This window comes from Rhincodon typus, unplaced genomic scaffold, assembly GCF_021869965.1.
Source record: "Rhincodon typus isolate 14 unplaced genomic scaffold, sRhiTyp1.1 hic_rhity00000505, whole genome shotgun sequence".
NCBI classification, from domain to species: Eukaryota; Metazoa; Chordata; class Chondrichthyes; order Orectolobiformes; family Rhincodontidae; genus Rhincodon; species Rhincodon typus.
Genome location: NW_025966143.1, coordinates 20,108 through 47,614, shown reverse-complemented (window position 1 = coordinate 47,614; position 27,507 = coordinate 20,108). Strand labels below are relative to the sequence as shown.

The following is a 27,507-nucleotide window of genomic DNA, read 5'->3' as shown; positions in this document are numbered from 1 at the left end:
CTGTCCGTCTCTCGCCCTCACCACCTCCTCATAGATCTCACCTGAACCTTCCCTGTCTCAGTTCCAACCATTCTTCTCTCCCCATTGTGAGCTGGGGCCTGTCTGAGTGAGAGAGGTTTCCATTGTGAGCTGGGGCCTGTCTGAGTGAGAGAAGTTTTGCAAGTGCTGGATGCTTTAGAGGGCTGACTCCCATTCTGGCAGCCTTTGGTGAGAGGAAGCCGGAACCGGCCAGCCCGCAGCAGAAGGGAAGAGGGTGTGGGAACAAATGAAACTGTGATGAATCAGCAGAAGCTGTGCAGCGCAAACATGGATTGTGTGTGACAGAGAGTTCCTGTATTAGGTTTCGAGCAAGGCTGCTGTTGTGGGGGCGGGAGCAGAGTAGGAATGTGCTGATGCGGGCTCTCTTCGTCTCTGCCACTGGCTGCTTTCAGTGAGTTACTTCATAGCACAGAGAGGGTGAGGGCAGGCAGGGTTAAGAAGGCTTGGAAAGGGATAGGAGGTGGGCCAGGGAGGCAAATTGGGAGACTGGGTATTAGTGGAAGCCAGTTTGCCTGTACCTTGCTTTGACAGGGGCAAATAATCGACACCGTCAGGAATGGGTCTGTGGTCCCTGCCTGGCATGCAGGCCAGATTCCCAGCACCCGTTCCCCACCACCACCCCTCCTCCCCCCCCCCCCCGCCCAAAACCCCACAGGCCCACTCCTCTCCCTCTCTTTCGCCCCCTGTATAAACCTACACCCTTCTTCTTTGTCCAGTGTTCTGTTTTGGCAGGAGGCTTGACTGCAGATTTTGAACAGGCTCTCGGGCAAGGTTTAGGGTTTGAATTTGTCACACAATGGCTTTGTAGGGGGTGAAAGCCATTTAAAAAAACAGTTGCGAGTCAAAAGATAAGGGGAGGGTGATCTTAAGGTTGAATAAGGAGAAGGACTGGGCTTCAGGTGCAAGAACAGGTTGGATCCTAGAGATTATACAGCCTCCGCATTGTTCAGGGGTTGGAGAGGGCACGGCTGATTTTGTTTGGGGGCTGTGGAAGTTGGCGAGATGGGGTGGGGGGTGTTCATGGAACAAGTGGAGGAGGAAGAGAACGGGGCTGTGGAGAACTGAGTAGGCTGGGAGTGATTTAAAAATGGGGGTAGGAGGATGTGTTTGGCAAAATGTGCAGGTAGATAAAACAATTATACTTATTTGGGGGATGCGTCTAGGTAGGATGCTGTTCAGAGGGTCGATATGGGCTTGATAAGCAGAATGGTCTGCTTCCACACTGTAGGGATTCTACGATTCTAAAACATCCCTTTTCAAAGTGAGTAGTAAGCAAAGTTTCACACTGACCCAAACAAGGGCTAAGATTTTAGGTTCAGGCAGAGGTCGATTTGTAAAGGATATCTTGGAGAAGGTACTGAGAGAAAGAGTCGGAGAGATTTAAGGGAGGAATTATAGAGTTTAGCATAGCAAGCAGCTCTCGGCATAGACACCCATGATGGATTGCTTGTTGTGAGACGCCTCGTATTGAATAATTTTTGTGGACTTGAAGTTGATAGATCAAGGAGATGCTTTGGTGTTTTTGTTTTGAAGGTATCAGTCAAAAGATGCCATTAAACTTTTCTTCAAACGTGGCCTTTCTTGGAAACCGTGTAGTTCAGGGTAATAGCTGGTGTTGGTTACTTGAACTCCCTCAAGGGAAAATCTGACTGTTCAAATAGCCATAGTCACAAAACAATGTTTGCAGACTGGGCTTTTGAGTTGAAAGCCTGCCAGAGAACAAGCAGCTCCGCTCACTTCCCCCTTTTGTTTTGGCTGAAGCCACCTTTGCTGTGAGTTTGGTGCAAAACCAGGTTGTTCCTCTGGAAGAGTGACCGAGATAATTCCTGAACATTGTGCCATCCTGAGAAAGCTGTGACTGCCAAATCTCCCAGAGATAACCCGTTTATAAACTGACGCTGTCTCATTCTGCTGTCTCTCTTTCCCTCTCCCTCAACAGCAGCTCTGCTTCTCAGCCGGACAAAGTGAAACAGGCTGTGACCGTTCCCACCATGTCATCTCGGGTGCTGTTAAGGCAACAGTTGATGCGTGAGCAGGCGCAGGAGCAGGAGAGGAAGGAACAGCAGGCAGCCGCACAACTCCAGCAAGAGCGGGCCCCTGCTAACTTCTCCCGTGCAATTGACGTCAACGGGCCCTTGGGGCTGCCAGCCAAGGCCCAGGTCCCTATGGAGATCCTGAAGGTGAGTCAGTGGCCACAGGGACAGGGACTGTGGGCCTTGGGCCTGAACACAGCCCAGACAAATGGTCTAGAATTCTCCCGCAGACCCTCATTCGACTAAATGTTTTCTTTATTCCCGTATGTCTAGGGTAAGCACAAAGGAACTAGTAAGTGCCTTGTGCTATATAATGTTCGAGACCCCGCTCTGCCATTCTGCTTAATCATAGAGTCATAAGGGCACAGGAAAGATGCTGTGAAACTTGAAAGGGCGCAGGAAAGATTGACGACGATGTTGCCAGGGGCTGGCGGGTTTGGACTAGAGGAAGAGCCTGAATAGGCTCCAGCTATTCCCCACTGGAGGCTGAGGGGTGACCTTACAGAGGTTTATTAAGTCATGAAGGGCATGGATAGGGTGAATAGCCAAGGTCCTTTTTCCCCAGGAAAGGGGAGTCCAAAGCCAGAGGGCGTAGGTTTAAGATGGGAGGGGAAAGCTTTAAAAGGGACAACTTTTTCACACAGAGGGTGGTGCGTGTATGGAATGAACTGCCAGAGGCTGGTATAATTATGACATTTAAAAGACATCTGGATGGGTATATGAGTAGGAAGGGTTTAGAGGGATAGAGCCAAGTGCTGGCAAATGGGACTAGATTGTTTTAAGGTATCTGGTTGACAGGCTCTGTATCCATCCTGTACAATTTTATGACTAAGTCAATGTTCTTTATAGAGCAGTCCAGTCTGTTCCATTCATCTCCCCCGTCACAGAAATGGTAACTGTACTGAAGTAGGCCATTCGGCCCATTGTGTCTTTCGATCAGCAGTTCATCATCTACATTCTGCCTTTGCCCTGTGCGTTCTTTCTTTCCAGATAATAATCCAATTTGAATGAACCTGCCTTAGTAACACTCTTGGATTTCAGACTCTAACCACTCGCTGCATGAAAAGGTTTTTGGTTCTGTCACTTCTTTTTTTCACTTCTCTTAAATCTGCGGTCTCTGGTTCTTGATCAGTCCACTAGCAGGAGCAGTTTCTCCCTGTGGTACGCCAGCCATTATTTTTTTGTTTGTCTTCATCTCGGGTCACAATCAGGACCTGGCGACTCATTAACCCAAAGCTCTTGTACTTCACTCGGTAATTCTTCCCTGGTGATTATAACTTGAAAATTGCAGAGTCACACAACATGGAAACAGATCCTTTGGTCCAACTAGTCCATGCTGACCGTTATCACAAATAAACTAGTCCCACCCGCTTGCGCTTGACCCAAAGCCCTCTAAACAATTCTTTTAATGTACTTATCCAAATGTCTTTTAAACATTGTAATTGTACCTGCATTCACCACTTCCTCTGGAAGTTCATTCCATACGAACCACTCTGTGTTTAAAAAAAAAATTGCCCCTCATGTCATTTTTAAATCTTTCTCCTCTCATCTTAAAAATATACCCTCCAATGTTGAAATCCCCCACCCTAGGGAAAGGACACCTGTTGTTCACCTAATCTATACTCCTCATGATTTTATAAATCTCTATAAGGTCACCCCTCAACCTCCAGTGAGAAAAAGTCTCAGCCTATCCAGCCTCTCCTTAGAATTCAAACCCTCCATTTATCCCTGCCTCCTGTTTGCTGATTTGTAACTATTTCTAGGATGTTACTCTTGTCCTCTGTTGTGAAGACCAATGCAAAATATCTGTTCAGTCATCATTTTGAACATATGTGTCGGATGTTCTATCCACCTTCTCCCTGGAAAACAGCCCCAACTTCTCCAAACTATCCATGTGACTGAAGTTTCTCATCCTTGGAATCATTCCTGTGAATCTTTTCTACAGATACCTTAAAACACTCTCCTATCCCTTCACATCCTTTCTAAAATGCAGCCCCCATAATTGGATGCAATACTTAGTTGAGGCTGAACCAGTATTTCACAAAATTTTAACATAATCCCCTTACTCTTGTACTATATACCTCTATTAATAAATCTCCGGATACTGTATGCTTTATCAACCGTGTTCTCAACCTGTGCTGTCACCCCCAACGATTTATACCCACACACCTATGTCTGTCTGTTGCTGTACCCCTTTTAGAAATGTGCCCTTTAGTTTTTATTGTCTCCCCTTGTTTTTCTACCAAAATAATTCATCTAACGTTTCTTTGAACTGAATTCCATTTGCCGTTTCTGCTTTTTAGAACGTAGAATTGTACAGCCCAGAAACAGATCCTTCATTCCAACTTGTCCATGTTGACCAGATATCCTGAACTGGTCCAAGTCCCATTTGCCAGCATATCCTTCTAAACCCTTCCTTTTCAGTTACCCACCCAGATGTCTTTTAAATGTCGTAATTGTACCAGCCTCCTCCATTTCCTCTGGCAGCTCATTCCATGCCCCTCAAGTCCCTTTCTCCTCTCACCTTAAACCTATACCCTCTAGTTTTGGACTCCCATATCCTGGAGAAAAGACTAATTTGTTTTTGCACCAATTTGTGCTTTTAAAACTTCTCTAGACCATCTTCCTCCTCCGTTCACAATGCTTCAAAGTTTCATAGTAATTGCAGACTTTGAAATTGTGCCATGGACACCAAGGCCTATGTTATTAATTTATGTCAAGAAAAACAAGGATCCCACGCTGACGCCTGGGAAGTTTCACTGCAAACCTTCCTCCAGCCTAAAAAGCATTTATTGTTTCCTGTCGCTGAACCAATTCCACATTATTGTAGCATCTATCAATTCTAATCCCGTTTCCTTGCGCTTGGCCATAGCCGTAAATTCGATGGTGTTTCAAATGCTCATTTAAATAATTCTTGAATATTTTGAGGGCTCCTGCCTTCTACCACCCTTTCAGACAATGAGTTCTAGATACCCATAACCCACTGGGTGAAAAATGTTTTCTTCAAATCCCTTCTAAACCTCCATACATTGAAACTATGGCCTCTGGTTACTGATCCCTCCACTAAAGGGAAAAGTTCTACCCTGTCAAACCTGTCTCAGCTCTTCAGAACTTTGTTTGCCTCAATCAGATTCTCGTAGCCTTCTTTGTGCGAAGGAAAACAGCTCCAGCCTTCACATCAGGTCATTGAAGAGTCATCTAGACTCGAAACATTAGCTTGCTTTCTCTACATCGATGCTGCCTGACCCGCTGTGATCTCTAGCATTTTTTGTTTTCAGTACAGATTCCAGCATCTGCATAATTTGCTCCGACCCAGCCTATCTAGTCTCTTTTTTTTTCCCATAGCTGAATCACGTCAGCCCAGTCAACATCCTGGTGAATGTCTTCTGTGATCTCTCGTGCAATCAAATCCTTTCTATAGTGTGGTGACCAGAACTACACACAGTACGCCCACATGTGGCCTACCTAACATTTTATACAGCTCCATCATCGTCTCCTTGCTCTTGTAGTCACTGTTCTGACAAATCTGAGGAGCAATATTTTCGCGCAGAAGGTGATGCATGACTGGTATGAGCTGCCGGAGGAAGTGGTGGGGGCTGGTACAATTACAACATTTAAAAGGCATCTGGATGGGTACATGAATAGGAAGTGTTTAGAGGGATAGGGCCAAATGCTGGCAAATGTGACTAGATCAGTTTAGGATATCTGGTTGGCATGGAAGAGTTGGACTAACGGGTCTCGGTTTGCAGGTCCACTGTTCCCTAAAAATGGCAACACAGATGGCCAAAATGATTAAGAAGGCATATGGCATGCTTGCCGTTATCGGCCAGGGCATGGTCTTACAAGAGTTGGCAAACCACATTGCAGCTATATAAAACCCTTGCTGGTCTCTCATCTGCAGTATTGTGTGCAGTTTTGGTCACCACATTACCAGAAGGATGTGGAAGCTTTGGAGAGAGTGCAGAGAACATTCACCAGGATGTTGCCTGGTCTCGAGGGCATTGGCTATGAGGAAAGGTTCAAAAGACTAAGATTGTTTTCAGTGGAAAGGCTGAGAGGAGACCTGATACAGGTCTACAAAAATATAGAGAGGCATAGATAGAGTGGATAGTTAGAGGCTTTTTCCCAGGGTTGAAGTTTCAACTACAAGGGGGCACGGGTTGAAGGTGAGAGAGGGAAAATTTAAGGGAGATGTGTGAGGGAAGTTTTTCATGCAGAGCCTGGAACGCACTACCGGAGGAGGTGGTGGAAGCAGGCATGTTGGTGATATTTAAGAAGCATCTGGATGGTTACATGAATAGGGAGGGAATAGATGCGAACCAAACAAGGGCAGGAGGTTTGTTTTTAGTTTAATTAGGGCATGATGTTCGGCAGAGGCTTGGAGGGCCGAAGGGCCTGTTCCTGTGCTGTATTTGTCTTTAGATCTTTTGTCTGTTTCTGTGCTGTATAATTCTCTGACTCTATAAATGCATACACATGGCAAGTGAGTTACAATATAGAATAATGTACTTCGTTGGCCGAGCCGGGAAGGCAGATTATTAATTGAATGGAGAATGATTGTGGAAAGGATGAGGTATAGTGAGACTTAGAGATCTACCGCGCAGAAACGTGCCGTTTGGCCCATCGAGTGTGGACCAGTCAAAAACGAGCGCCTAACCATTCTAATTCTAATTCCATTTCCCAGCATTTGGCCTGTAACCTTGCATGTCTTGGCATCTCTAAGTACTTAAATGTTATGAGATTTTCTGTCTCAACCACCCTTACAGGCAGTGAGTACCCAATTCCTGCCACCCTCTGACTAAAATTTTTTTCCCTATGCATGCCCTCTAAACCTCATCCCCCTTTCCATAAATCTCTGCCCCCAGTCATTGATCCCTCCACCAATGGGAAACGTCTCTTTCTGTGTACCCTTGTAATTTTGTGTCTCCCAATCATGTCGTCTTTCAGTCTCCCCTAATCCATGGAAAAGAACTCTGTCTATCCAATCTCTCTTCATAACTCTCCTGGCAACATCCTGGACAATCTCCTGTGATCCTCTCCATTGCATTCGTCTCTCCTACAATGTGAATTCCAGAACTGCAGACAATACTCTAGCTGTGGCATAACCAATGCTTTATACAGTTCTAGCATAGCCTCCCTGCTCTTAAGCTCTTTGCCTTGGTTAAGAAAGGCAAATATCTCATCAGTAAGTTTAATGAGGTGGAGGACAGGTTTTTAAGTCGTAATGGATTGAAGGGTTATGGAAAGCGGGCACTGAGGCCAAGATGAGATCAGCCATGATCGTTACCAAATGGCAGAACAGACTCATTAGGCTGAATGGCCTACTTCTGCTCCTACATCTTTATAGTCTTCTGCTGCCTTAACCACTTTATCTACCTGTCCTGTTACCTTAAGGGACATGCAGACCAAGATCCCTCTGATCCTCGATGCTTCCCAGGGACCTACCGTTCATCACGTATCCCCTTACTTCGTTTGTCCTGCCCAAGTGCATCACCTCACATTTGTCCAGATTGAATTCCATTTGTTGCTGATTAGCCCATCTATCTAAGGCTATCCTCCTTATTATTTACCCACAAACGCTTTGTATCATTCCCGAACTTACTGATCAACCTTCCGACTGTCAAGTCTAAATGGTTTATATTAACCTCAAACAGCGAGGGCCGTGACACTAACCTTAGCGGGACCCCACTGGACATGGGCTTCCAGTGACAAAAACACCCCTCGACTTATCACCCTCTGCTTCCTACCAGTAAGCCAATTCAGGATCCTTGGATCCCGTGAGCTCTTGGCTTATTTGTCTTATGTGGGACCTTATCATAAGCCTTGCTGAAGTCCGAGTGGACTGCATCAAATGTATTGGCCTCATCTCCGTGTCTGGCCACCTCTTTGGAAAATTCAGTCCAGTTGGTCAGACATGACCTCCCCTTAACAAAACCATGCTGACTGTTCTTGATTAATCCCTGATTTAAAGTACAGATTAATTATGCACCTCCAAATCACTTGCCACTGTGGTTAGACTGATGGCCCTGTTCTGACTATGAAGGGAGTAGGATAAAGGTTTACCAGGCTGATTCCTGGGATGGCATGACTGATCTCTGAAGAGAGACTGAATAGGTTAGGACTGGGTGGCACAGTGACTCAGTGGCTAGCACTGCTGCCTCACATCACCAGGGACTTGGGTTTGATTCCAGCCTGAGGTGACTGACTGTGTAGAGGTTTGCATATTCTCCCTGTGTCTGCTTGAGTTTCCTGCGGGTGCTCCAGTTTCCTCCCACATCCAGAGATGTGCAGCTTAGATGGATTGGCTATGCTAAATTACCCATAGTGCCCAGGGATTTGCAGGCTAGGTGGGTTAGCCATGGGAAATGTAGGGTTAGGGATAGGGTAGCAGAGTGCGTCTGGGTGAGATGCTTTTCAGAGGGGTGGTTTGGACTCCATGGGCTGAATGGCCTGCTTCCATACAGTAGGGATTCTATGGTTCTACATTTATTGATGTTTAGAGGAATGAGAGGGTACTTGGAAACCTATGGTATTTTAACAGGGTAAACACAGGAAGGAAGTTTCTGATGACCCAGGGAGCCTAAAACAGGGGTCCCCATTGAAGGATACGGAGTAGGCCATTTAGGATTGAGATGAGGAGAAATGTGCTCACCCAGAGAGTGTTGAGCCTGTGCACTTCTCTGCCACAAGAGGCCAAAACACTGCATGCTTTCGAAAAGAAGTACTTGGGTCTAAAGGGGGTCACAGGGAGAAAGGGGGAAGGAGGTTACTGAGTCAAATGATCAGCCATGATCATATTGAATGGTGGAGCAGGCTCGTTGGGCCAAATGGCCAACTTCTGCTCCTATTTCTATTTTTCTATGCAAGTATATGGTGAAGAGGATATGGGACTGCAAAGGAATAGATGGGTTAAGTGAGTGAGTAAAGTGATGGAAAATGGAGTATAATGGGTAAGTGTGAAGTTGTCTATTTAGGCAGGAAGAACGAAAAAGAAGCCTGAAACATAAATAGTGAGAAATTGCTGAGTGCTTACTTGCAGAAGGACCCCGGTGTCCTAATGCATGAATTGGGGTACAACAAGTTATTAGGACAGCAAACGGAATGGTGTCATTTATTGCAAGAGGAATTGAACACAATATTGGGGCCGTTATGCCTCAGTGACACAGGACACTGGTGAGACCGCATCTGGGGTACTTGGGAAGTCTGCAGAGAACTGATCATCTTCATCCCAGAGTACTAATGGTAGCGGCCCTAGAACAATTACCTACGTAGTTTCTTCAGTTCTAGGTGCAGAACTCCATCTCTGTTTCATGCCAATGTTGTCCATGACTGCTGGTTGTTTGTCCATCTCCATTTAGGGTGCACTGCTTCTGAACAGTAACAGCCTTGATGCTAACGCAGGGGAGCAATGCATCGTCCTGGATTCATATCTGTAGCGACAGAAAGGTCTGTCTGTTTCCCCTAACTATCAAATCTCCGTGTATCCCAGCTGCTGTTAGAGACAAGGGAGAAAATCGCAGGAGTCCTGACCTAAATTTTCATCAAATCCCTAAAGTGTGGAAGCAGGTCGTTTGGCCCATCGAGTCCACGTGGACCGTCCAAAGAGCATCCTACCCAGATGCACCCTCCTCCTCTGTCCCTACAACCCTGCATTTCCCAGGGTGAATCAACTTAGCCTGCACATCCCTGGACACTATGGGCAATTTAGCATGACCAATCCACCCTAACTTGCACGTGGGGAGAGTGTGCAAACCCCACACCGAAAGTCGCCCAAGGGTGGAATCGAACCCAGGTCCCTGGTGCTGTGGGGCATTAGTGCTAACCACTGAGCCACTATGTCACCCAATGCTTCAGTTTCTCTCTGGCCACAGGGGAGCTGCCAGAGGACTGGAGAACAACTAATGTGGTTCTACAGTTCAAGAAGTGTGGTAGAGATAGACCAGACAGTTTCAGATCTGTGGGAGTGAAATAATTGGATAAAATTCTGAAGGAGAGAATAATCTCTGTTTAGAGGAGCAAGGTTCGATCGGGGATAGTCAGCTTGGCTTTGTCAGAGGGTGGTCATGCCTAACAAATGTGGTGCAGTTTTTTCTAAGGCAGCAGGGCAGTTTGATAGGGCATGGGGAGGCGATGGCCTAGTGGTATTATCGCTGGACTGTTAATCCAGAGACCCAGAAAACATTCTGGGACCCGGGTTCCAATCATATCTCGGCAGATGGTGGAATTTGAATCCAATAAAATATCTGGAGTTAACAATCTAATGATGACTGTGAATCCATTGTTGATTGTCAGAAAAACCCACCTGGTTCACTAATGTCCTTTAGGAAAGGAAACTGCCATCCTTACCTGGTCTGGCCTACATGAGACTCCAGACCCACAGCAATATGGTTGACTCTGAACTTGCGCTCTGGGCAATTAGGGATGGGCAATAAATGCTGCCTAGCCAGTGATGCCTTCATGCCATAAACAAATAAAGAAAGAAAAGGTCAAGAAGGCATGTGGGAGCTTTGCTTTTGTGAGCCAAGGCATAGTTTATAAGAGCAGGGAAGGTTATGTTGGAGCTGAACAGAACTTTGGTTAGGCAACAGGTGGAATACTGTGTGCAATTCTGATCAGCACACGATAGGAAAGATGTGATCGCACAAGAGGGGCTGCAGAGGAGATTCACCAGGGTGTTAGTTATGAAGAGAAGCTGGATAAACTTGGATTATTTTGTTTCGAGCAGACAATGTTGAAGGGGGACCTGATAGAGGAGTATGAGATTATGACAAGAACTGGGTGAATAGAAAGCAGCTGTTCCCCTTAGCTAAAGGGTCAAGAGCAAGGAGGCACAACATTTAAAAAGCACAGTGAGCACTTGAAATGCAAGGCTAAGGGGCTTGGACTAGAAAGTGAGACTAGTGCAGATTTAATGTAGTTATAGCTAAGATTTGATTGATGAAGGGCCTCATCTGTACTGTATGATTGTATGATTCTTCTTATTATTACTCTTCCAATCTTTGTGCTGTTTTGTTTAGCTGAGCCACCCATGGAGTGGGCTCTGACAGCACTCCTAAGATGAACTGTCACTCTTTTGCGTATGCAGTAAGAGCACCCCTCCACTATCTGCCTGTTTCTTCTTGACTACCTGCCCTTGGGTATCTCGATTGTTTTTGAAATTAATTTTTGTCTCCATTTCTGCCAGCCCTACGGTAGTGAATTATAGGTCGTTACCATTTTGTTGCATAAAATAAAGGTTCCTCTTCATGTTTCCCTTGCACCTCTTACATAAAATCTTAATAGGCTTGACAAGGTCAGAAATCACATGACACCAGGTTATAGTCCAACAGATTGATTTGAAAACACAAGCTTTCGGACCCTTGCTCCTCCTCCAGGTGTTAGCGAGGTGGTATCAGGCACAGAATTTATAAGTAAAAGATCAAAGGGTCACACCACTGATGAGGATGTATTAAACAAACCTAAGATGCTGTTAAATCTTTAATCAGTTAGAAGGTTTGAGTTGATTAATGCGTACATGTAAATCCCCGAATTCCTTTCAAGTCACTGCCCAGAGAGAATTAGACAGTTATGAAAGGAACAACGTGCCAGAGGAACGGGGAGAAGTTGTGAGAATGGTTTTAGGATGCTTATTCAGAGAGCCACCTTGGAAACAATGAACTTAATAGTGGTTGCCGGCAATTAAACGGTTCAGTCATATGCTGATAGAAGGAAAAGATGAGATTTGGATTGGGTTTCGTGTAAAATATAAAGCAATTGGACCAACTGACACTCTGAAATTTCATTGTAACTGGCGTTGCAGTTTGTACGTTCCGCAATGTTGCTAGTTCCTTTTCAAGGTCCCTTTAGTAATAATTTTAATGAATACAGCTTGCCAAATTTTATTCTGTTGTCAAAAGCCAATGCTTGAAATCTGAAGTGCAACTGGAAAATGGCGGATAAAAACAGGGAGAAGTGTGGATGCTGGAGATCAGAAACAAAAAAACGTTGCTGGAAAGGCTCAGCAGGTCTGGCAGCATCTGTGGAGAGAAATCAGAGTTAACGTTTCAGGAAAATGGTGGGACACCCTGTGGGTAGAGAAGCAGAGTACGCATTTCTGATCAGTGATCTTCTGTCAGCACTGTTCTGAGCAAAGGTCACGGAGCTAAAAGGTTAATTCTATTTGTCCCTCCCCAGACATGCCTGACTTTGGTGAGTATTTCCAGTGTATTCTGTTTCTACGTGTTCTACCGTATCATCTTTTTTTTATGTTCTGAAGGGATAATGAAATCATTGAACTGACACTGCTGCAAGCAGATTAATGAACAATGCTTTCTGATATGTTATCACTATGTCCACACTCCTTACACGGACATTGTTCCATGTAAATTTTCATTTGAAGTAACATCTTGATGGAATTTGGTCAAGATAAGTTTGTGGTCGTTTCATCTTTGGCAATTCCCTTGACTTCGATGAAAATGTCTCGCATCTCCTGTTTCTTCATAGTCGTTCAACATGGAAACAGACCCGTTGGTCCAACCAGACCATGCCAATCATAATCCCAAACTAAACTCGTCCTACCTGCCTGTGTTTGGCCCACATCCCTCCAAACGTTTCTTATTTGCATAAGTACATGAATGTCTTTTAAACCTTTTAACTGTACCTGCGCCCTCCACTTTCTCTGGAAGTTCATTCCACATGAACAACTCTCTGCGTAAGAAAAAAAAATTGCTCCTCCTGTCTTTTTTAAATCTTTCTCCTGTCACCTTAAAAATATGCCCCCTAGTCCTGAAATCTACTACCCAAGGGAAAAGACACTTGCCATTTACCTTATCTACACTCCTCATGACGTTATAAACTTCTATAAGGTCACCTCTCAACTTCCTATCCTCTGTGGAAAAGAAAAAGTACCAGCCTTTCTCTATAACTCAAACCTTCCATACCCGGCAACATCCTGGTAAATCTCTTCTGAACCCTCTCCAGCTTGATAATATCCTTCCTGTAACTGGGCAACCAGAACTGGACACAGTGCTCCAGAAGAGGCCTCACCAACGTCCTGTACAACCTCAACATGACGCCCCCACTCCTATACTCAAAGGTCTGAGCAACGAAGACAAGCGTGCCAAACACCACCTTAACCACCCTGCCTATATCTGATGTAAACTTCAAAGAATTATGTACCTGAACCCCGAGGGCTGTCTGTTCTACAACACCATATTAGGCGCCACCATGAATTGTAAGGCTGTTCTTGTGATCGTGGCTATGAGATGTTTTGTGTTGCCTAGAGCGGGCAGGTGGAGCTTGTGGTTTAATACCTGGCATGAAATCCCATCATTAAAAAGTGAAACTGACCCATTTGAATTTCTCCCCGACAGGTGCAGACCCACCTGGAGAACCCCACCAGGTACCACATTCAACAATCCCAGCGCCAGCAGGTCAAGCAGTATCTATCCACCACCATGGGGGCTAAGGCTGCCAGCCCAGTTCTGGCTGGCTCTCACTCCCCTGGACCTGGGGCAGTGGGCAGCACCCCGAACAGCCCCATGGCCCTGCTCAAAATCGATGCCAACCCGGAGAAGGAGGTGAGCCCTTCAGCTGGGATGTCTGCAGGAGGTGTTTGCCAGGGGTTTACAGGGTTATTTATTTGTTGGAGCTTAGGGCATTTAAGGAGCGGGTGGAGGCACATCACTTGCTGATAGTCACTGAGCCTTCAAGGGGGTATTCAGAGGAGAGACGGGCTTTATTAAAAAGAGGCATGTTGTTTCCTGATTTAGAGGGTCATATTTCACTTGAGCACAGTGCTTATGTGTCTGTGGTTGTGGATTTGGGTTTACTCTGATTATTCAATGCTGCAAAGTCATTTAAAATTGGTTCAGGATTTACTCTAAGGGTTTATCGTGGTTTGGCGTGTATATTGCGGGCACCGAGACGGTAATGACTCTGTTCCGGGGTGTGTGCTGGGGCGTTGCTGTATGTGCTCTGAGTGTATCTTGGAGTTTTTCAGACAACTTCAGAAAGGGACTTGGGTGGCATCTAATGGGGTGCTTGGCTTTTTACGAATTGTGGCTGTCGTCCAATCGGACGTGATGGAACTGGCTGTGTTCACAGATGGACGATGTCATTGACGAGATCATCAGCTTGGAATCGAGTTACAATGACGACATGATGGGATTGGCCAAACCGGTCCTCCAGATGCCCAATACCGTGAGTCCACCTACTGCATGGTCCCTCGCGCTCTCCGCTATCTCCGACCCACCCATATCCCATGAAACAAGGGCAGAATAGGCCAACCTGTAACTCTTGGGATCCCTATTAGTAACTGGCCTCACATCAGCTACAAATACAGGTACAAGAGTGATAGAGGTACAAACAAACGCAGGTGGGCAGGCACATTCAATGTGAATGTGGTTACACCTAGGCTGGGAGGGTGGATTTACAGCTCTACCCCCTTGGCAGGTGAGTGCAGTTAGAGTGTTGCCATCTTGTGGGAGGGTGGCATTACAGCATCTTTCTAACTTCCAGCTGAACCTGCAAGTTAACCTTAAGGGAATCCTGAATTAGTATTCCCAAGTTCCTTGTTCAGAAAGTAGTCTGTGCCTCTACTTTTCCTACCAAAGTGCAGTGAGCTCACAACTTTCCCATGTTGTATTTCAGCTGCCGCTTCTTTTCCCACTTTCCTAGCCTGTTCAATGCATCTTCCCCACTTCCTCAATGGTACCTACACCTTCATATACATTTATGTTATGGTGCCTCCCTCTGGTGGAAGGGCAGTGTTACAGTGCCACACCCTTGTGGAAGTACGGTGTTGCGATGGCCTGTATCTTTTGACCCATACGTAAATATTGAATGCCATGGTGTCTGTAATATTTTATTATGTTTCTTGCTGTGTCTCTTTGAATTTTCTCTACACTAGATGACAGCAGTCTAACAATCTTTTCTCGCTCTCCCTCTCTCTCTCTTACCCCATGCACAGTTGCCAGTGTCCAGGAACCTGCTGAGCATCTACACCACTCAAAACATGACAAATGCAACAGTTACCATCAGCAACTCGTGTCCAGCCAACTTACCCAACAGCAAAGAGAGCACAGGTACTAGGGCCACTGGGCACCACCTCCCTTTCATGTCATTTCTTGTTCCTCCTCTTTGTGTTTTTTTTTAAAACTTATTCTCTCTCTTTGCACCACCAGCTCCTTGTTTGCACCGTACTCCCAAACGCTCTTTCAGCTGAGGCTCAGTTCTTAACACTTACATCTGAGTCTTAGAGTTCCAGCTTCAACTCCTATCCCGGGACAGGAGTTCAGTAATCTAGGCTGACACTGCAGTGTCAGAGATACTCTGTTGTCCATCTTTTAGTTCCAACATTAAACCATCTGCCATGGTTGGGTGGATGAGAAAGATCCTGTGGTGCAGTTTTAGACAGGAGTGTGGGATTTATTGCAGGGTCATGGGGCTAGAATTCGCCACTTGATCATCACCGCAGCAACAGATGACTTGGGGTCATAGAGTTGTACAGCACGGAAACGGACCCTTCGATCCGACTTGTCCTAAATTAATCCAGCCCCATTTGACCTGGATTCCTCTAAAACCTTCCTGTCCATGTACCCATTCAGATGCCTTTTAAACTGTACCAGCCTTCACCACTTCCTCTGGCAGTTCAATCCATACATGCACTACTCCTCTGTGTGAATAAGTTGCCCCTCGGGTCCCTTTTATAGCTTTCCCCCTCACCTTAAACCTGTGCCCTATAGTTTCGGACTCCCCTATCCTGGGGGAGAAGACCTTGGCTATGCACTCTATCCATGGCCCTCGTGATTTTATAAACCTCTATAAGGTCACCCCTCCGCCTCCGATGCTCCAGGGGAGAAAAGCCCCCAGCCTATTCAGCCTGTCCTATAGCTCAAACTGTCAACAACATCATTTTCTGAACCCTTTTCAAGCTTAACAACATATTTCTTATCGCAGGGAGACCAGAATTGCATGCGGCATTCCAAAAGACTTGATTTATTGTGCTTTGTTTTGCTGCAACATGAAAATTGATTGCCGCACATGCAATATTACAACAGTGACTAGACTTGTTTGGCTGGTTGGAAAACGCTTTGAGACAGCCTGTGGTTGTGAAGTGTGTTACAGAAATTCCATGCTGTTAGGCCACCATCCTCACCACCACATCACTAAAGCAGTCTCTGCACTGTTCGCATTAAACACTCCCAGAACAGGTTCAGCACATACTGAGTACCGGGTGGCACAGTGGTTAGCACTGCTGCCTCACAGCGCCAGGGACCCTGGTTCAATTCCAGCCTCGGGCAACTGTCTCTGTGGAGTTTGCACATTCTCCCTGTGTCCTTGTGGGTCTCCTCTGGGTGGGCTCTGGATTCCTCCCGCAGTCCACAAATTAGGTGGATTAGCCATGCTAAAGTGCCCTGTAGTGTGCAGGCTAAGTGGGTTAACTATGGTAAATGTGAGGTTATGGGGATAGGGTGGGATGCTTTTCCAAGGATCAATGTAGTCTCAATGGGCCAAATGGCCTGTAGGAAATTCTTTGAATTCAATGATAAAACTGTGGGTTTACTGCAGCTTTGAATGACTGTTGCCTGTATTAATCTAGCCTGATTTCTGTCTCTTTACTGCCTGCAATGTTGAGGCAAATTGCACAGCTGTCAAAACATGCTGCAGTCCTTTAGCCCTTCCTGGCCTCTTCAGTTCTGGATTTGGGTTCAGGATCCAGGAGCTGTTCTAAAAGCAAAATGTTACGGCTACTGGGAATCTGAAATAAAATCAATGCTGGAGAAATTCCACAGGTCCGGCAGCAACTTTGGGAGACAAAAACTGAATGAATGAACGTTTTGAGTTCAGTGTGACGACTCTTCAGAGTCTTGACTGCTTCCCCGTTTTGTCCTGGCGGATTAGTTTCCATTACTGGATACTTTGGGATATTGTATTTGGGGAAGAGGGCCTTGAGCAATTGGTTTCATGTTCTGTGCGTTGTGTCTCAGTCTCTCTTTATCTCTCTTACAGATGCCGATGTCAAAGCTTTAATTAAAGAGAGGCAGAAGAAAGACAATCATAACCTAAGTAAGTATTACGAGATAGTAGGAACTGCAGATGCTGGAGAATCTGAGATAACAAGGTGTAGAGCTGGATGAACACAGCAGGCCAAGCAGCATCAGAGGAGTAGAAAAGCTGACGTCCGCTTTCCTGCTCCTCTGATGCTTCTTGGCCTGCTGTGTTCATCCAGCTCTACACTTTGTTATCTAAGTAAGTATTAAGCAAGGCAGCCCCCACAGCCTACCCCCTCCTCAGTCCCATTCCAGCATGTAAATGTGACTCAACCCCCACCAGAGATTGCTTTAGGGCACAAGGTAAACTCGCCTGAGGAGGGCAGTATGCAAATGCAACAAGACCTCATTCAGCCAGCTTGAAAACTAAGAATGTGATGCTGACCGTGTGCTCAGAAGTGCTAAAAATACACGGTTGCAAGGTTATGAGTCATAGAGTCGTACAGCATGGAAACACACCCTTCGTCCATGCTGACCAGATATCTGTAAATTAATCTAGTCCCATTTGCCAGCATTTGGCCCATATCCCTCCAAACCCTTCATATTCATTTATGCATTCAGATGCCTTTTAAATGTTCTAATTGTACCAGCCTCTGCCACTTCCTCTGGCAGCTCATTCCATATGCACACCACCCTCTGCATGAAAAAGTTGACCCTTAGGTCCCTTTCCCCTCCCACCTTAAACCTATGTCCTCTAGTTTTGGACTCTGCTATGCTGAGGAAAAGGCCTTGGCTATTCACCCTATCCATGCCCTTCATGATTTTATAAACCTCTATAAAGTCACCCCTCAACCTCTGATGCTCCAGGGAAAATAGACCCAGACTATTCAGCCCCTCCCTATAGCTCAAACCGTCCATCCCTGGCAGCATCCTTGTAAATCTTTTCCGCGCCCTTTCAAGATTGGGCAACTGAGGCAAAGGCTGGAACCCTGCAGTGTTGGTGATCGATTATCAGATGGTGCGATGGGTTTTGGTTGAGACCTGACGTGGGAATGAGAGAGGAGAGTGCAAATGATTGAATGTGTAACGAAGAAAAGGAAGGAAGGGAAAACAACAGTGGGGTGGGGGGTGCAGGGAAGGGGGTGATGGGGAAGGTAGCCAACTCTGGCAGTGAGAAATGCGGGTTGGGAGTAGATAGACGTTGGCCTGAGAGAGATAAGGAAGGAGTCGGGTTATTATGAGAGGTCTATCGCAAATACAGTCTGTTGCTGTGGTAACCACTGTCAGTCCACTGCTTCCTGTTCATTTCATTTTCTTTCTCCTAACAGTTGAGAGGAGACGAAGATTCAATATCAATGATCGGATCAAAGAGCTTGGTGCTATGATCCCAAAATCCAATGATCCGTAAGTTTCCCTCCTCTTTCTGAGCACATCACTCAGCCCTCATCGATTCCGTTGTGAAGTTAGAGGGTGCAATCTGTGATGGAGTTGTTGGCTTAACTAATCCAGGCTAGACCACACCCATACTCTTGCCAAAGGGTACGGCATGGGGTTAGAGAGAGTAAAGCTCCCTCAACTCTATTAAATTGGAAGTGAAATACCTGTACTTCAGACTATAAAGTAAACAGACCATAAAGTTCGCTGTACCGCGAGCAACCCCAGGACAGGAACTGAACAGGGTTAGCTATAGACTAAAACTCCCTCTCCTCTATTCCCCCACCCATCAAGAGCACCCAAGGCAAGGACAGCACAGCGTTCAATACACAGTAAAACGATGTCTGCTCTTTTACACTGAAAGCAGACTTCAGTCTAGTCTTTTAAACGGAATTAAAAACTCACTCTATACTGTCCTGCACAACAATCCCAGGTAAGGGACAGCACAGGGTTAGATACAGAGTATATCTACATCTACATTGGTCCCATCAGATGCTCCCAAGACTGGTATAGCACTGTGTTAGATACAAAATAACTAACTTAAGCTCCCTTAACTCTTTTAAACGGAATGTAAAGCTCATTTAACACTTAAACAGAATGTAAAGCATCCTTCACTCTTTTTTGAACAGAAAGTTTGCTCTTTCAAACTGAAATTAAAGGTCTCTCTGCTCCTCTGAACAGAATGAAAAAGCTTCCTTTTATACTCTTAAACTGAAAGTAAAGCCGCACTGTGTTCTTTTGAACAGAAAGTAGAGTTTTCTCTGCTGTTTTAAAATGAAAGTAAAACTGGCTTTCCTATTTAAACCGAAAGTAAAGGTACTTCGAAACTGTCGCTTTCAAACACTGATGGGAGAGGGACAGCGTGGAATTAGATACAGAATAACACCTTCATTACTCTTTTAAACTGAAGGTAAACTTCTTCATACAGTAAACCCATCAAACTCTCTCAGCACAGGGTTAGTTACAGAGAAAAACTTTACCCCTTTAAACAGAAAGTAAACTTCTCTCAACAATGTTCCCATCAAACATCCTTAGACACCCTTATAGCATGGGGTTAGATGCAGGATAAAGCTCCATCCACACTGCCCCATGACTATTTGATGAGGACGGGTACAAGATGATCCGATGCTGATGGATTCTCTATTCGTGTTGTTTGTCAGCGTTGGGATCAAGGCTTTTCCTAGCTGTCTGGGTCTGGTTCAGCAGTCTCACAGAGCTGCTGTATGTGAACCATGAGTCAGTCCCTCTTAGCTTTTCTAAGTTGCTGTCTCTTCCTTCCTTCTCCAGGGAGGCTCGCTGGAACAAGGGCACAATACTCAAGGCATCTGTGGATTACATCCGGAAACTTCAGAAGGAGAGCAACCGTTCGAAAGAACTGGAGATCCGGCAGAAGAAATTGGAGCATGCAAACCGCACCTTGCTGCTACGGATACAGGTATGATCCCCATGGCAACCGTTTCTGGAGTTCGCGCGCAGTGTCCTGCACTTTACTGGGTATAACTGGGGTTGGCATCTCAAGGTGGGCCCTGTGATAAAATTGCACCAATTTGCCTGGATATTGTGCAGCTCCAGTAACACTGAAGAAGCTCAACACCATCTAGGACATAGCCTCCCTTCGATCAACACACCAACAGCCCCTCCCTACATTGACTGCTTCACCCCTGGTGCACAGCAATGGTAATGTGTGCTGTCTACAAGATGCGCTGCAGAATTTCACCAAGGCTCCTTCAACAGTATCTTGTTAAACCCTCTGCACTCAACCCCTAGAAGGGGCAAGGAAAGCAGATCCCTATGTGGGAGCACCACCCCCATGCCTTTGGTATCCAGACTTGGGAAAAGAAAATGTTGTTCATTAAGTGTTGCTGGGTTAAATTTAAAATCCTGCACTTCAGATCAAGAAGGCACCTCGCCACTACCTACCTGGGGGAAATTAGAGACCGGCAACAGATGCAAACATAGAAAGGCTTTGATGTGGCTTCAGCGTGAGACCTGAAACCATGCATTCATTGGCCACTCATAGAATCCCTACAGTACAGAAAGAGGTCATTTGGCCCATCAAGTCTGCACTGACCCTCCGTGGAGCATCCAACCCATCCCCATTACCGTGCATTTCCCATGGCTAATCCACCTGGCCTTCACATCCCCGGATATTACAGGGCAATTTAGCAGGGCCTGTCCGCCTAACCTGCACATCGTTGCACTGTGGCGGGGGGAAACCCATGCAGTCACCCAAGGCTGGAATCGAACCCAGGTCCTGTGAGGCAGCAGTGCTAACCACTGAGCCACCATGTCGCCCTATCTAACAATTAAGCTGAAATGCAGTGCTCCTCAGAAGCTACTTTCTCTACCCATGTCTCCCCCCTGTCTCCTCGGCCTCACTCCAGCTTGAGCTTCTTGCTTCTGGTGTAGACAAGCGAAGGTACTGTAGGGTGGATGAGTAAACTGACTACAGCACCGTGGTACACAGAGCCACTCAACAGGAGGCAGAAAGGAGAAATGTAGTTGTAATTGGGAATAGTACAGTCAGGGGAATGGAAGCTGCTCTCTGGCCAGGGTTGAGAATCCCAAAGGCTGTGTTACCTGGGTTCAGGATGTCTCATCTGGGCTGCGGAGGAACTTGAGGTCAGAGGGGAAAGATCCAGTTATCATGTAGGTACAAATGATACGCATAGAAAGAGGTTTTGCTGAAGGAATATGAGCAAATAGGGGCTAAGTTTAAAAAAACAAACCAAAATGGTACAAATCTCTGGTTTCCTATCTGATCCACAAGCTAACTGGCACAGTGTCAACAAGATTAAAGAGGTAAACACATGGCTCAAATTGGTATGGGAGAAATTGGTTTGAATTCCTGGGACGTTGGCGCCAATACCGGGGAAGGAGGCAGCTGTTCCGATGGGACAGGCTCTACCTAAATCATGCTGCAACCGGAGTCATGGCAAATTTCTCAACTGGAAACAAGGTAAATGAGCTTGTAGTGCAGAGTGAAATTGGCAGGTACGATGTTGTGGGCATCTCTGAGACACAACTGCAAGGGGAGCAGGGCTGGGAACTGAATATCCAAGGATATTAGGGGAGGCAATGGCCTAGTAGTATTATCACTGGACTGTTAATCCAGAGACCCAGATGACGTCCTGGAGACCTGTGTTCAAATCCCACCACGGCAGATGGTGGAATTTGAATTCAATACATGTCTAGAATTAAGAATTTAATGACCGTGAATCCATTGTCAGTTGTTAGGAAAACCCATCTGGTTCACTGTCCTTTAGGGAAAGAAGCTGCCATCCTTACCTGGTCTGACCTACATGTGACTCCATACCCGCAGCAATGTGGTTAACTCTTAACTGCCCTCTGGGAATTAGGAATGGGCAACAAATGCTGGCTTAGCCAGCGACACCCTCATCCTGTGAACAAATTTTTTTTAAAAATCGAAAGGACAGGCTGATAGGCAGAGGGGGTGGGTTTGTCTTCTTAGTAAGATATATGGAATTAAATCGATATCACAAAGCGATATAGGTTCAGAAGTCATAGAATCTGTGTGGTTAGAGTTGAGGAACCGCAAAGGCGGTAGAGACCCCAAAAGGAGTTGATGTACAAGCCTTCTAGCAATCATCAGGATGTGGGGCAGAAAATAACTCCGGAGATTGAAAAGGCGTCTGAGAAAGGTGTTGTTGCAATAATCATGAGGGACTTCAATATGCAGGTGGACTGGAAAAATCAGATGTTGGTTGTGGATCCCAAGAAAAAGAATTTGGATTTTTGGAGCAGCTTGTGGTAGAGCCCAGTAGGGAACAGGCAATTCTGGATTTGGTGATGTGTTATGAGCAGACTTGAGCTAATGCTGAAGGAACTGCTAGGGGACAGTGACCTTAATAGAATCCACCCTGCACTTTGAGAGAGAGAAGCTGGAATCAAATGTCATAGTATGATTAGTAAATGTAACTACAAAGACATGAGCGATGAGCTAGCTAGAGTTGATTTGGAAGGGGAGCATTGGAGGGAAGACGGTGGAATAGCAATGGCAGGAGTTTCTGGGGATAATTCGGGAGGCACGGCAGAAATTCATCCCGAGAGAGAAGAAACATGCGATGGGGAGGACATGGCAAGTGTGGCTGAAAAATGAATTCAGGGACCGCAGGAAAGCGAAAGAGCCCATAATATGGTGACGATTAGTGAGAAACAACTAAGAAAGCATTAAGGGGGAAGAAGTTGAAAAATAGGGGTAAGCTAGCTGGTAATGTAAAAGAAGATTGAAAAGTGAAGCTGGAGAAGTAGTAATGGGAATGACTTCTCTGTTGCTCAGCTTGGAGGACGTTCAGCTGAATGGTCTAAACCTATGTCCTGTGTTCCTGCTTTTTGTATCTTTATCATGGTAAAGTACTTGAAAAGATATTCAAGACTGTGGAGCTAGTGAGATATAGCACAGTTTTGGCAGTATAAATTTGATGGGCTGCAGGGCCTCTGCTGTGCTATATGATTCTATTCTAACAAAGAAATGGTAGAGCAACTGAATAAGTATTCATGTATCAGTCTTCATGGTAGAAGACATTAGTGACATACCAGACCTTCAAGAGTGAGGGGGCAGAAGTGAGTTCAGTGGCTGTCACTATGGAGAAGGTGGTCAGGAAGCTGACAGGTCTGAAGGAGGATAAATCACCCAGACTAGTTGGACTACACCCTAAGGTTCTGAAGGAGATAGCTAAGGAGGTTGTAAAGGCATTGGTGATGACCTTTCACTGAAGTCAGGGATGGTCCCAAAGGGCTCAAATGGCTAATATAATATCCCTGCTTAAGGAGGGAGGGAAGCAGAAGACAGGAAATTATAGGCTAGTTAGCCTGTCCTTGGTCATTGGTAAGATTTTGGAGTCCATTATTAAGGATGAGATTGCAGAGTACTTGGAAGTGTGTGGTAAACTAGTGCTGAGTCAGCATAGCTTTGTTAAGGGGATTTCATGCCTGAAAAATCTCTTAGAATTCTTTGAGGAGGTAATGAGCAAGTTAGACAAAGGAGTGTTATAAAGTGGAAGTTGACCCCTCCACTACTCCAAGAACCAAACCTGAAACACCCAAAGAGGAGCACCTTACCCTGTAATCTGTAAAAGGAGTGTGAAAAGTGGTGTAACCTGCCTTTCAGTAACTTCTAGTGGTTAAATAAAATAAATCCCTGACACTCACTTTACAATAAACAAGTAACAGTTTATTTATCTAACTCTAACAGTGAACAAATTAACTAAACTATTAACAAACCGAATAAGTCCCTTCTAACTACTAACTATTCCCAAATAAAGAAAGATTCTAATGGTATGCTGTTCCGATAATTACTTACATTAAAAAAATTTAGTCTCAAAATTACAGACAGATTGCATGTCTTCCAGAATGTTCGGTGCCTTCTCTGTCAATTCTTCTGTCAAGCAAGTTATGTAGTTGAACCGTTGGTACCATTGTTATTTAGATGGTGCTTTCTCTAAGACATAGAGGAGGCTATGAGAGCTAGCAATTCTCTCTTGAGCTAAGAGCCGTTAGCTCTGGCGGATGGCACCTAGTTCTGGGACTTTGTCTAACTGCCCCCTTCTTTTTACACCCTTGATAACATATCAATATTTCTTACAATAGGAACTGAAAGAATTACAGATGCTATAAATCAGGAACAAACAAAATGCCTAGCAGGTCTCTCCACAGTTGTGAAGAAAAATTATAGTTAGCATTTCGGATCCAGTGACCCTTACTCAGAACAGAACTATGTTCCGAGGAAGGGTCACCGGACCTGAAATTTTAACTGAATTTTCTTCATAGATGCAGCCAGTTTTGTTGAGCTTTTCCAGCAACTTCTGTTTTTGTTTCTTATATTAGGATTGGTCCTATGTTGTCAAAACGATCAGATTTGAATTTAATAGTTTTTTGGTATCTAAGTACCTGGTTGAAATTGATTGGCTAAATTCAAAAGCCTGTTGTCTCAGTAAAAACTGCTGCTTGGTCTGCTAACTGTATGGTCTTTTGGTACAAATGCTTCAATTCGGGTGCTCTCTGCGTACTTGCAAACTTTCAAGCTGCTACTCTGGCAAGCATTTTAAATCTCTAAGCAGAAAGAGTACATTGTCTTTTAAAGGGACCACGCAATGCTTTCCCCACCTAGCATTTACAAACACCAAATTCTAACTTCCTGCCTCCCCATCCACAACTACTCTACCCAAGTTTGCAACAAAAGCAAGTGGGTGTAATCTGTTTGGATTTCCTGAAGACCTTTGACAAAGTGCCACGTAGGAGCTTGCTAAATAAGACGAGAGCCCATGGTGTTAGAGGCAAGGGACTGGCATGGATAGAGGATTGGCTGACTGGCAGAAGGCAGAAAGTGGGGATAAAGACGTCTTTTCCAGGATGGCAGGCAGTGACTAATGGAGTTTCACAGTGTGGACAGTGTTGGGACCACAACTTTTCATGTTACACATTAACAATCTGTACAAAGGAACTGAGGGCAATATTGAAGATGACACAAAGAAATGTGGAGGGACAGGTTGTTTTGCGGAAGCCAGGAGGCTGCAGAAGGATTTGGACAGGCCAGGAGAGTGGGCAAAGAAGTGGCAGAAGTGAAATACAGTGCGGTAAAGTGTGAAGCTATGCATTTTGGAAGGAAGAATAGAGGTGCAGATGATTTTCCAAATGATGAAAGGCTTTGGAAATCTGAAGCACTGAGGGACTTGGGAGTCATAGTTCAGGATTCTCTTAAGATTAACATACAGGCTCAGTCGGCGCTTGGGAAGGCAAATGTAATGTTAGTATTCATTTTGAGAGGGCTAGAATGCAAGAGCAGGGACGCACTACCGAGGCTGCATTTGGCCTTTTTAGTCCCCATGTCTAAGGAAGGATGTGCTGGCTTTTTTTCTCACCCTTCTGTGCCAGTCTTGATTTTGCTGTGTCCCCCTTGCTGGAACCTGGTCCCTGTCTCTGTGTCTGTGTCTGAAGGCAGGCCAGGGATTTGTGGGGTGGCGGGGGGGGGGGCGGGGGTGGGCGGGGGTGGAGTTTTTGTCGAAGGCGGTGACTGTTATTCTTTCTTGTTCCCCACTTGACAGGAATTGGAGATCCAGGCCCGCGTCCATGGTCTCTCGCTGAGCTCCCCCTCGGGCTTGAACACTGCCCAGCTGGCCGCCCAGGTCATCAAGCAGGAACCACAGAGCAGCCAGGCCACTGTTGAGCGCCCAGTACTTCCCAGCATCCCCGAAGCAGCAGGTCCAAGCATGGACCTGGGCCTGGACTTGGGGCTGGGTATGACTGACCAGCCGCTTGGCTTCGACTCCCTCGCTGATTTGCCCTTCCCACTGAAGCTGGACTCTGGCCTGGGTGACATCCTAATGGACGACTCGCTGTCCCCGGTTGGAGCCACTGACCCATTGCTGTCTTCAGTGTCTCCCGGAGCCTCAAAAGGCAGCAGTCGACGCGGTAGCGTCTGTATGGAGGAAGAGCCGGGCTGTTAGAGAGACCTCCCCCACCAACTCAACATGGTCAAGTAACATTTCAAGAAGTCAGCAATCTTCTAGAATTTTCCAGACGCATCAACAACCTCCTAGAATCTTACAATTCAACAACCTTCTAGAAATTTCTGCATATGTCGATCTTAGAGAAATCTCCAGACATGTCAACAATCTTCTAGAAACATTTAGATTCTTCAGAAATCCTTCCAGAAAGCTCTGGACATGTCAGAAACTTTTTAGGAACTTCTAGGCATGTCAGAAACATCCGGCAGCCCTCTGGAAGCTTCCGGAACTGTCAGCAATCTTCTAGCAGCGTCAGTAAACTTCTGGAAACATCTGAACGTGTGGGTAACCTTCGAAAAACTTCACGAACCATCAACTCTGTTCAAAAAAAAACTTTCTCTGTTTTTATTTTTTTAAATGTTTAATTTCTGTTTGTTTTACTTTCATTTTAGTGAACTCGAATCTCTGGCAAGACCGGAATTATGCCCAAAATTTAACAAACTGAGGATCCCTTGTCGAGGATCCCGTGGGTCTTTTAAAGGGATAGTGCGCTTCGTGATTATTCATTTATTATTTCTTTGGCCAGTGCAGTTCGGGGAAAGGCCGTTGCTACGGCTCATTTCCGTTTCTTCAGCGGCGCTTTGTTTGTCCTTTCTTGGCCCTCTCTCCACCAGGCACACAACCCACCCCATTCCTAAACAGAAAGGCCCAAACCGTGTGTCCTTTGCCTGTGCAGTGCTAGCTGTGACCATTAATAGGAGCAAGAAAAGGCTCCACCAATTCTGTTCCACTAATCGGAAAAAAAAACCATGACTGATCTGATTGAGGCCTCAACGCCACCTTCCGAGAATCCTTGACTCTTTGTTGGTCAAAAATCTGTCTAACTCAGCCTTGAATATACTCAGTGACCCAGACTTGAGCACTTTGTGGGACAACATTCGTCTAAGAGATGAAATTCCTCTTAGTTTCCATCTTAAGTGGGAGACCCCTTATTCTGAAACCATGCTTCCTTGTTTTAGACTTACCCCACGCAAGATTGAGGGAGAACATTGCTGTCGCTCTCACTCTCGCTCTCTCCTCCTCCCCCTTCAGGACCTGAAATGTTTCAATGCGGTCACCTCTCATTCTTCTCAACAGCCCAACCTGCTCACCCTTTTACAATCAGCCAAATGAACCTTATCTGAACTGCATCCAGTCCAAGTCTATTCCCCCTTGAGTAAGGTGACCAGAAATGCCTATATATCCAAGAATTTGAGGGACTTGCAGGTCAAGAAGTAGGTGGATGAGAGGGCAACTGGCTGGAATTTGTAGCTCCGCTTGGGTTAAGCATCTCTGGGATAGAGGGGATGGGGCAACAACGGGAGAGAAAGTCTTCTCTCTTAAACACCAGAGGGTGGCTAATGAACTGGGCCAGTGGACTGAAGCTATACCAGCATGTACATTGCAGAGATCATATAGTAATAGCACAACTTCAATGAGCAAAGTATCATTTTCACCATGCCAGTGTTGCAGTATGGTCGGTATTTGTTTAACAGATCTGTATAATAAAATTTTATACTCGTA

The 27,507-nt window shown here is 45.6% G+C and overlaps 1 protein-coding gene across 1 annotated transcript; it reads left to right on the top strand.

The window, feature by feature from the left end:
- Positions 1 to 377: 377 nt before the first annotated feature.
- LOC125488342 (microphthalmia-associated transcription factor-like) lies at positions 378 to 27,507 on the top strand. The gene is made up of 9 exons (XM_048621338.1): positions 378 to 430; positions 1,979 to 2,219; positions 13,424 to 13,630; positions 14,157 to 14,252; positions 15,022 to 15,136; positions 17,064 to 17,120; positions 18,373 to 18,448; positions 19,766 to 19,913; positions 25,543 to 27,507. Exons 1-9 carry the CDS (start codon positions 393 to 395, stop codon positions 25,942 to 25,944), a joined length of 1,380 nt encoding a protein of 459 aa, XP_048477295.1. The 5' UTR covers positions 378 to 392; the 3' UTR covers positions 25,945 to 27,507.